Source organism: Bufo gargarizans, chromosome 1 (assembly GCF_014858855.1).
Source record: "Bufo gargarizans isolate SCDJY-AF-19 chromosome 1, ASM1485885v1, whole genome shotgun sequence".
In the NCBI taxonomy this organism is placed as follows: Eukaryota; Metazoa; Chordata; class Amphibia; order Anura; family Bufonidae; genus Bufo; species Bufo gargarizans.
In genome coordinates, this window is record NC_058080.1 from 27750410 (window position 1) to 27761288 (window position 10879).

A 10879-nucleotide genomic window follows, 5' to 3' on the forward strand; every position below is an offset into this window, starting at 1 on the left:
CCCTTCATATGCCGCAGTCAATTCTGACTGCGGCATGTATAGGGTTTGCGGAGCTAACCGCCAGGCTGGGTCTCATAGGCACTCTGTCAGTGTATTACACTGACAGTTCAATGCGGCACAATACAACATGCACTGTACTGCATTGAAGAGGGGGTCAGACTTCAAAAAGTTAATGTCACACGGTAGGACAAAACTAAAAAATAAAAAGTTTCAAAAAGTGTTTTAGAAAAAAAATAAAAATGTAAAAATTTGAAGTAAAAAATAAAAATAGGCATATTAGCTACCACTGCATCTGTAACGACCGGCTGAATAAAATTATCACATGATTCACCCTGTCAAGTGAAGACCGTAAAAAATAAATAAAGCTACTTTCACACTAGCGTTGTTTAAATCCGGGGTTCAATTTCGATACCGGAACTGCCCGCCGGATCCGGAAAAACATGTGAAAACGGATTACATTTGAATCCTGATCAGGATTTTGATCACAATGAAAAAATGCATTGGAAAAAACGGATCCGCCATTTATGGACTTAAACTTTTTTTCACATTTTTCGGGTTTAACATGCAAAAGCCGGATCCGGTTTGACTGAACACACGGCGCCGGATCCGGCGTTAATGCAAGTCAATAGGAAAAAGGCCGGATCCGGCGTTCAGTCAAAGTGTTCCGGATTTTTGGCCGGAGGTAAAAATACAACATGCTACGGTTTTCTGAAAAGCCTGATCAGTCAAAAAGACTGAACGGAAGACATCCTGATGCATCCTGAACGGATTACTCTCCATTCAGAATGCATTAGGATAAAACTGATCAGTTCTTTTCCGGATTTGAGCCCCTAGGACGGAACTCAGCGCCGGAAAAGAAAAACGCTAGTGTGAAAGTACCCTAAAAGTCGTTCCAGAACAGTCATTTTTTCAAATGAAAAATACGAAAAATATGGCTCTCAGAAAATGGTAACAAAAACAAAACATTTTTCTTTTCAAAAATGCTTTTATTGTGTAAAACTGTGCAAAATAAAAAAAAAGACATATTAAGCATCGATGCAACCATAACAACCGACTTCATAAAATATCTACCCTGTCAGCTGAAGATCGTAAAAATAATAAATGAAAACTGTGCCAGTACGGCCATTTTTTGGTCACCCCAATTAAAAAATATTTTAAAAAGTTGTATGTAACCCCAAATGGCACCAGTGAGAACATCACCTCATCCTGTAAAAAATGAGCCCTCACACAAGACCATCACTAGAAAAATAAAAAAAATCATGGCTCTAAGAAAATGGCAAAGCAAAAATATGACGAGATAAAATGTAAAAAAAACTATATAAATATAACGGTCACATACACACACACACAGGGGGGAGGATAGTGACCACTGCGCTCCACCCTCACCCCTGGCCCTGCCTTCTTGCCTCACGAGTCCTGATGACAGGGGACAACTGGACGGCAGTCCCTAACTTAGGATACGTGCGGGAAGGACAGACAAGACAAATAACGGATAGTGAACGGACCAGGTCAAAACCAAGAGGACAACGCAGTACAGAGGGATAAGTAAAGAAAGGTCAGGAGAAGCCGGGGTCATAAATACCAGGAAAGTCGAGAAGTACCAAAGGAGTCCACAAAGAATAGTCAGGTGGAAGCCGAGGTCAAAATACCAGGAAGGATGCGCAGTACAGGAGGAGCAGGTAAAGGATCGTCAGGGAACAGGATCAGGTGAGTATTCAGTAGTCCAACAAATAGCCACTAACCTAGAAATTAACAGGCAACCTGTGGCCAGCAGGCTGGCTGTCACATGACCGACAGACCGACCAGTCGAGCACCGAGTGATCAGCTTGGCGCTCAAGGCAGACCTAGGAGCAGGGAGCCTCCCAGCTAGCAAAGCCGCCCTGGGAACGAGGTCAAACACAGATCCTCACTCCCGAAGCTAAGCAGCAGGTCTGCGGCTGATGGGAGACCGAGTGCGCGTTCGGCACCCCGTTACAGTACCCCCCCTTTTACGAGGGGCCCAAGACTTCAGGCGATGGCCTTTCAGAGTGTTCTAAATGAAATTTTCGAACAAGTCTAGGAGCATGAACCTCCCTGGCAGGTACCCAAGATCTCTCTTCAGGTCCATACCCCTTCCAGTGAATCAGGTACTGCAAGGAATTACGCACCTTCCTGACATCCACTATTTTAGACACCACATACTCGACAGCATCATTAACAAGAACCGGCAGAGGCGAGGCTTTCGATGGTACTACCGGTTAAAAAAAAAATATTAAGTAGAGATTTATGGAACACATTATGAATGTGGAATGACTCGGGCAGCTCCAACCTAAATGATACCGGGTTAATCACCTCCGTGATCTTATATGGTCCAATAAAACAAGGAGCAAACTTTTTAGAATCTACCTTAAGAGAGAGATTCTTGGAGGACAACCATACCTTATCCCCAACCTGAAAATTCACCCCCCTTGAACGTCTCCTATCGGCCTTGAGTTTCTGATAACTTTGAGCCTTTTCTAAGTTCGATTGAACCCGGGCCCAAACTGTGCACAGTTCAGAGGAGAGCCTATCCGCCTCAGGGTTAGAGGAGGAAACGGAGCCTCCCAGCTAGCAAAGCCGCCCTGGGAACGAGGTCAAACACAGATCCTCGCTCCCGAAGCTAAGCAGCAGGTCTGCGGCTGATAGGAGACTGAGTGCGCCTTCGGCACCCCGTTACAATAAAATTTGTATCCCTATAGTCATCGTGACCAGCAGAATAAAGACAACGTGTCATTTTCCCCGAACGGTAAACACCGGAATCACAAACTCAAAAAGCAAGGGCGGAATTGCTGGCTTTTCTTTGTCCTGCTTTCCAAAAAGTTAAATAAAAAATGATCAAAACGTTGTATGTGTCCCAAAATAGAACCACTGATGATGGCAGCTCATCCCACAAAATATAAGCCCTCACCAGGCGTGAGATGGGCACAACGTGCTGGGCAATGAAACCATTATCTGTGGGAAACATTGTTTTCATTAAATGTTTTGAATTTTCATTTTCCAGGGTCCCCTGCTCAAACACCTGCTCTCTCCACGCAGGCGGCATGCCAAACTGTACTGCCGCTCTTCATGGTATATGCTACATGCGCTCCATGATCTAAACAGTATCTGGGCTGATTTGGACCTCACTGGTCTATCTAGGTCTGCGCAACCTTTATGGTTCCCCCTTCCCATCCCTCCCTCTAACCGAGATAACTATCATATTGTGTTAGGAGTCGAGATATTTTCCTCCACTTATGACCCCTGTCCCCTGACGAGTTAGGGGGTCCCTTTTGAAGTGGAGGTACCCTTTAAAGTTTGATATGTTCCAAAAACGAAACGCGTAGGAACCTTGAATATATCTTGCATACTAGTTCCCCACACCCTGGTAGCTCTCATCACTAATAGGGCCAATCCCCTTGTCCTGATAGGGCTATTTAGGGTGAATTTATTAGGGCCAGGTTCCAGACGGGGCCACCCTTTGCGGGGTAAGGACCCTGTGTTAGGAGGTTACCTTAGGGATTCATAAGCCAAGTAGGGCATTAACAGGGACAGTTTTTCCCTGTAGCCCTTTGGCACCAAGGTACAACTGACCAGAGGATGTTTTTCAGGCACGAGAATCTCCTCCACCTCCTGTGCACTGGACTACTTGGTTCTGATTTGTACCACCGGTAAGATCTACCCTTTTTTTCGCCTTATGGCATAACCTTAGGTCTATGGCACACTGTCGAAGACCTAATTTAGTGTTTTTTTGTTGGTCAGTTCCGCTTCCTTATATTGTTTGTTAGTGGACTTGACCTATGGTGACTCACCCACCTGGGTCCCGCATAGTTGTTTGTTCAGTTTGTCTGGTAGGGGCTTTCCTTCCCCATTCGGGATCTTAATAATCCTAATAAACTCTAGGTTTTAATACGTTACTGGCCCCTAATTTTTCCATATATTACCTGCTCTCTCCACCCCTTGATATATAACTTGAAGGGTGGATCTTCCAAAGTGGGGTGGGGTCACTTGAGGTTTTCACCGTATGGGCACCTCAGGAGTAAATGTGATGTAGTGCCCGAGAACCATTCCAGAAAAATCCGCACTCCAAAGCTTTTATGAGCCCTGCCGGGTGCCAATGCTGCAGTTTACTCCCACTTTGAAGGCATTTGTTTACCCGGTAGAACCCGTCTAACACTATGAGGGGCGTAGATTAGCGCACGCTGGGCACAGCCCACTGGGCACTGACATGCTGAACCTGTGGAAAAATAGCAATTTTCATTTTGCATGGTCCTCTGTGCATTCCTTTCTAAAAAGTTTCTGTGGCGTCAAAATGCTCGCGCCACTCCTCAATAAATACCTGGAGGGTCGTAGCCTCCAAAATGGGGGTCACTGCTGGGGGGTCCATTCACTAATTCACCCCAGAGCCGCTACAGTTGTCAGCACAAGATGCGTAAGTCACAACATTGGGCCCCAAATGCGCATGGCGGTGTTTTACCCTGGAGCCCTGGTGTATGTCCATGAACAGATTAGGGCCACATGTAGGGGGTTTATAAGATTAGGGCCACATGTAGGGTGTCTATAAGATTAGGGCCACATGTAGGGTGTATATAAGATTAGGGCCACATGTAGGGGGTTTATAAGATTAGGGCCACATGTAGGGTGTCTATAAGATTAGGGCCACATGTAGGGTGTATATAAGATTAGGGCCACATGTAGGGGGTCTATAAGATTAGGGCCGCATGTAGGATGTATATAAGATTAGGGCCACATGTAGGGGGTTTATAAGATTAGGGCCACATGTAGGGTGTCTATAAGATTAGGGCCACATGTAGGGGGTTTATAAGATTAGGGCCACATGTAGGGTGTCTATAAGATTAGGGCCACATGTAGGGTGTCTATAAGATTAGGGCCACATGGAGGGTGTCTATAAGATTAGGGCCACATGTAGGGTGTATATAAGATTAGGGCCACATGTAGGGTGTCTATAAGATTAGGGCCGCATGTAGGGTGTCTATAAGATTAGGGCCGCATGTAGGGTGTCTATAAGATTAGGGCCACATGTAGGGGGTTTATAAGATTAGGGCCGCATGTAGGGTGTCTATAAGATTAGGGCCGCATGTAGGGTGTCTATAAGATTAGGGCCACATGTAGGGGGTTTATAAGATTAGGGCCGCATGTAGGGTGTCTATAAGATTAGGGCCGCATGTAGGATGTATATAAGATTAGGGCCACATGTAGGGTGTATATAAGATTAGGGCCACATGTAGGGTGTCTATAAGATTAGGGCCGCATGTAGGGTGTCTATAAGATTAGGGCCACATGTAGGGGGTTTATAAGATTAGGGCCGCATGTAGGGTGTCTATAAGATTAGGGCCGCATGTAGGGTGTCTATAAGATTAGGGCCGCATGTAGGATGTATATAAGATTAGGGCCACATGTAGGGGGTTTATAAGATTAGGGCCACATGTAGGGTGTCTATAAGATTAGGGCCACATGTAGGGGGTTTATAAGATTAGGGCCACATGTAGGGTGTCTATAAGATTAGGGCCACATGTAGGGGGTTTATAAGATTAGGGCCACATGTAGGGTGTCTATAAGATTAGGGCCACATGTAGGGTGTCTATAAGATTAGGGCCACATGGAGGGTGTCTATAAGATTAGGGCCACATGTAGGGTGTATATAAGATTAGGGCCACATGTAGGGTGTATATAAGATTAGGGCCACATGTAGGGTGTCTATAAGATTAGGGCCGCATGTAGGGTGTCTATAAGATTAGGGCCGCATGTAGGGTGTCTATAAGATTAGGGCCACATGTAGGGTGTCTATAAGATTAGGGCCGCATGTAGGGTGTCTATAAGATTAGGGCCACATGTAGGGTGTCTATAAGATTAGGGCCACATGTAGGGGGTTTATAAGCTGAGGGCCACATGTAGGGTGTCTATAAGATGAGGGCCACATGTAGGGGGTTTATAAGCTGAGGGCCACATGTAGGGTGTCTATAAGATTAGGGGTGGGTTGTGTGCGGCAAATAGCAGGCCGCGATGGGGACGAGCCTTCATAGCGTCACCCGCGAGGCCAGGACCCCCCACGATGACGGATGTTTTGATCCGTGTGACAAGGAGATGCAGTGGCGGCCGTGTCGGCATCAGAAGCGATGTGGGTGCCGGGGTGCAGGCCCGGGCATATGGGGGGGCTTTACAGGGGCCGAACCCCACAAAAATAAAAAGGATTTCTGGGAAAATGGGGGAAAAGGATTCTCGGGCAGGGAGCTGCTATGGAGGGGCAGGTAGTTGTAATGCCTGCAGCTTCCACCATGGGGAGCTATAGAGCCGAGAAGACAGTGGGGCCCCTCCCTGGTGGTCTCTAGGACAATGGCATGGACCCGGAGCAGTCTCAGGATGATAGAGCCTGCTGGAGAGGACAGAGGAGACACACTGTGCCCACAGCGCCACCTGGAGGCAGAACCAGGCAGTGCAAGGAGCGTGACGTCACCAAAGTGGCCGCCACACGTCACATGAAAGAGAGCCAAACCTGTGTCTCTAAAGTGTTCGCTCCAGCATGTGTCATGGTGTCAGCTGAACCACACATGGCAGGACTGGATACAGCGCAGCGCACGTGGGCAGCTGTCCGCTCCTGTCCCCGGTCAGCGCCGGATCTCCAGTGCTGTGTCTCCATCTGGTGGTCACAGTTGGTAATGACACAGCGTTCATGATCTAGCGTCCTCTCGGTGTAAAGGCACCGCGCTCCAGCGGCCGGCAGAGGGCGCAGGCGCGGAATTTCCTGTCAGCACTGACGGACTCCGATAAAATGGCGTCGACCTAGAAGACAGCCCGTGATAGAGGAGTCCGTGAAGTATGTGACGGGTCATGTCCTTACGAATCCCCCCAGCGGCTCTCAGCCTCAAACAGGTGAGGGGGCAAGGTGTACTATGGAGAAGAGTGTCATATAGATGAGGGGACTGCGATATAGATGAGGGGACGGTGCGATATAGAGGAGAGGGCGGTGCGATATAGATGAGGGGACTGCGATATAGATGAGGGGACGGTGCGATATAGATGAGGGGACGGTGCGATATAGATGAGGGGACTGCGATATAGATGAGGGGACGGTGCGATATAGAGGAGAGGACGGTGCGATATAGATGAGGGGACTGCGATATAGATGAGGGGACGGTGCGATATAGATGAGGGGACGGTGCGATATAGATGAGGGGACGGTGCGATATAGATGAGGGGACTGCGATATAGATGAGGGGACGGTGCGATATAGAGGAGAGGACGGTGCGATATAGATGAGGGGACTGCGATATAGATGAGGGGACGGTGCGATATAGAGGAGAGGACGGTGCGATATAGATGAGGGGACTGCGATATAGAGGAGGGGACTGCGATATAGAGGAGAGGATGGTGCGATATAGATGAGGGGACTGCGATATAGAGGAGGGGACTGCGATATAGAGGAGAGGATGGTGCGATATAGAGGAGAGGACGGTGCGATATAGAGGAGAGGACGGAGCGATATAGAGGAGGGGACGGTGCGATATAGAGGAGGGGACGGTGCGATATAGAGGAGAGGACGGTGCGATATAGAGGAGAGGACGGAGCGATATAGAGGAGAGGACGGTGCGATATAGAGGAGGGGACGGTGCGATGTAGAGGAGGGGACGGTGCGATGTAGAGGAGAGGACGGTGCGATGTAGAGGAGAGGACGGTGCGATGTAGAGGAGAGGACGGTGCGATGTAGAGGAGAGGACGGAGCGATGTAGAGGAGAGGACGGTGCGATGTAGAGGAGAGGACGGAGCGATATAGAGGAGAGGACGGAGCGATATAGAGGAGAGGACGGTGCGATATAGAGGAGAGGACGGAGCGATATAGAGGAGAGGACGGTGCGATATAGGAGGAGAGGACGGTGCGATATAGAGGAGAGGACGGAGCGATATAGAGGCGGGGACGGTGTGATGTAGAGGCGGGGACGGTGCGATATAGAGGAGAGGACGGAGCGATATAGAGGAGGGGACGGTGCGATATAGAGGAGGAGACGGTGCGATATAGAGGAGAGGACGGTGCGATATAGAGGAGAGGACGGTGCGATATAGAGGAGAGGACGGTGCGATATAGAGGAGAGGACGGTGCGATATAGAGGAGAGGACGGTGCGATATAGAGGAGAGGACGGTGCGATGTAGAGGAGGAGGAGGGTGCGATGTAGAGGAGGAGGAGGAGGAGGGTGCGATGTAGAGGAGGGGACGGTGCGATGTAGAGGAGGGGACGGAGCGATGTAGAGGCGGGGACGGTGCGATGTAGAGGAGGAGGGTGCGATGTAGAGGAGGGGACGGTGCGATGTAGAGGCGGGGACGGTGCGATGTAGAGGCGGGGACGGTGCGATGTAGAGGCGGGGACGGTGCGATGTAGAGGCGGGGACGGTGCGATATAGAGGAGAGGACGGTGCGATATAGAGGAGAGGACGGTGCGATATAGAGGAGAGGACGGTGCGATATAGAGGAGGAGACGGTGCGATATAGAGGAGAGGACGGTGCGATATAGAGGAGGGGACGGAGCGATATAGAGGAGAGGACGGTGCGATATAGAGGAGAGGACGGTGCGATATAGAGGAGAGGACGGTGCGATATAGAGGAGAGGACGGTGCGATGTAGAGGAGGAGGAGGAGGGTGCGATGTAGAGGAGGAGGAGGGTGCGATGTAGAGGAGGAGGAGGGTGCGATGTAGAGGCGGGGACGGTGCGATGTAGAGGAGGGGACGGTGCGATGCAGAGGCGGGGACGGTGCGATGCAGAGGAGGGGACGGTGCGATGTAGAGGCGGGGACGGTGCGATGTAGAGGAGAGGACGGTGCGATGTAGAGGAGGAGGAGGAGGAGGAGGGTGCGATGTAGAGGAGGAGGAGGGTGCGATGTAGAGGCGGGGACGGTGCGATGTAGAGGAGGGGACGGTGCGATGCAGAGGCGGGGACGGTGCGATGCAGAGGCGGGGACGGTGCGATGCAGAGGCGGGGACGGTGCGATGCAGAGGCGGGGACGGTGCGATGCAGAGGCGGGGACGGTGCGATGCAGAGGCGGGGACGGTGCGATGTAGAGGCGGGGACGGTGCGATGTAGAGGCGGGGACGGTGCGATGTAGAGGCGGGGACGGTGCGATGTAGAGGCGGGGAGGGCGCGATGTAGAGGAGGAGGGCGCGATGTAGAGGAGGAGGGCGCGATGTAGAGGAGGAGGAGAGGACGGTGCGATGCAGAGGAGGAGGGTGCGATGCAGAGGAGGACGGTGCGATGTAGAGGAGGGGAGGACGGTGCGATGTAGAGGAGGAGAGGACGGTGCGATGTAGAGGAGGAGAGGACGGTGCGATGTAGAGGAGGAGAGGACGGTGCGATGTAGAGGAGGAGAGGACGGTGCGATGTAGAGGAGGGGAGGACGGTGCGATGTAGAGGAGGACGGTGCGATGTAGAGGAGGAGAGGACGGTGCGATGTAGAGGAGGAGAGGACGGTGCGATGTAGAGGAGGAGAGGACGGTGCGATGTAGAGGAGGGGACGGTGCGATGCAGAGGAGGAGGGTGCGATGTAGAGGAGGAGAGGACGGTGCGATGTAGAGGAGGAGAGGACGGTGCGATGTAGAGGAGGGGACGGTGCGATGCAGAGGAGGACGGTGCGATGTAGAGGAGGAGGGTGCGATGCAGAGGTTGCAGTGCTTCCTGCTTTGTGATTCAGGGGGAGCAGCAGTCTTTGGGGCTTGACGCTGTTGGCGGGGCAGCCTCTCGGCAGTGTTGGGGACATCCCGCTCTGCAGTCGTCTGTACATACCAGTGTGTGTGTTTTTGTCGCATTGATATAACACTGTTGATTATATGTGATTCATTCATCCTTAACCCTTTTTGGTCTCCAGTTCCTGGTCAGGCAGCAGGTGCTGGGTCTCTACAGAAGGATCCTCCGCGCTGTGCGTCAAATCCCCGACCCTGCAGACCGCAGCTACATGAGGGACTGGGCCAGGGGGGAGTTCAAGAGGAACAAGACGGCCAGTGATGAGGTGGGAAGGGCGAACATGTCCGGCCTGGGGGCTCCCGACTGCTGTAACGAGGTGCCATGGTGATGATCTCTTTTGTCCTCCTCAGATCACCATACGGATGATGATAACGCAGGGTGAACGGCAGGTGCAGACGATGGAGCAGTCTCTACAGCTGGCCAAGTCTTAGACCGGTGCGATACTGCGAGAGCCACCATCATATGGGAGACATCACGGAGCAGAGAACGGACTCTTCCCTGCGATGACCCCACATGTGTGGACCTTGCCTTGACCTGTATGTACTCGTGCCTCACCAGTGCCGACAGGTCACCTACCTGTCCACGGATGAACATGTCCTCCAGATCCTTCTCCTGTGCTTCTGTCCACGCATGAACATGTCCTCCAGATCCTTCTCCTGTGCTTCTGTCCACGCATGAACATGTCCTCCAGATCCTTCTCCTGTGCATCTTTCCTCCAGACGTAAAGCTTCTGCTGCAGAGAGATGTTTTATTTTGTTTGTTTTCTTACATTGTCATCATCCTTGTAGCAGGAATAAGTTTATACATTATTTTGTACCTCTCCTCGTGTTTGATTTACTTCTCGTTAGTTACATCTTGTTCTCTAGTCACACCTAGAGCTGCAGTCACAATAGGCGAGATTACACTGGGTGGACTTTTTTTCGGCAAAAGCCAAATGGGGTGTGTGTGGCTGGAGCCCAAATGGGGCGTGTGTGTGGGTCTTCCAGGAAATCCCTTTAAATAACATCCACAGCAGTATTTTGGGGACACCTGCATTAACCTTGGGCAGTGGCCTCTATAGTGCCCTCCATAGGATGGAGAAAGCATTGTTTAGATGTACTACCTGTCTGTCATCACAGGAGTAACCTCAGTATTGTATG

At 50.9% G+C, this 10879-nt stretch overlaps 1 protein-coding gene across 1 annotated transcript; it reads left to right on the top strand.

Annotated features, from left to right (window-relative positions):
- Positions 1-6727: 6727 nt before the first annotated feature.
- Positions 6728-10549, top strand: LYRM2 (LYR motif containing 2). The gene is made up of 3 exons (XM_044275298.1): positions 6728-6885; positions 9865-10005; positions 10091-10549. The coding sequence occupies exons 1-3, from the start codon at positions 6844-6846 to the stop codon at positions 10169-10171; spliced, it is 264 nt and encodes an 87-aa protein (XP_044131233.1). The 5' UTR covers positions 6728-6843; the 3' UTR covers positions 10172-10549.
- Positions 10550-10879: the final 330 nt, after the last annotated feature.

Bases quoted from the DNA above. Each gene is read 5' to 3' on its own strand.
- LYRM2 (XM_044275298.1), top strand. From the start codon at position 6,844: ATGTCCTTACGAATCCCCCCAGCGGCTCTCAGCCTCAAACAG. The intron at 6,886-9,864 runs GTGAGGGGGCAA...TTTGGTCTCCAG, and splicing joins CGGCTCTCAGCCTCAAACAG to TTCCTGGTCAGGCAGCAGGT. The intron at 10,006-10,090 runs GTGGGAAGGGCG...TGTCCTCCTCAG, and splicing joins ACAAGACGGCCAGTGATGAG to ATCACCATACGGATGATGAT.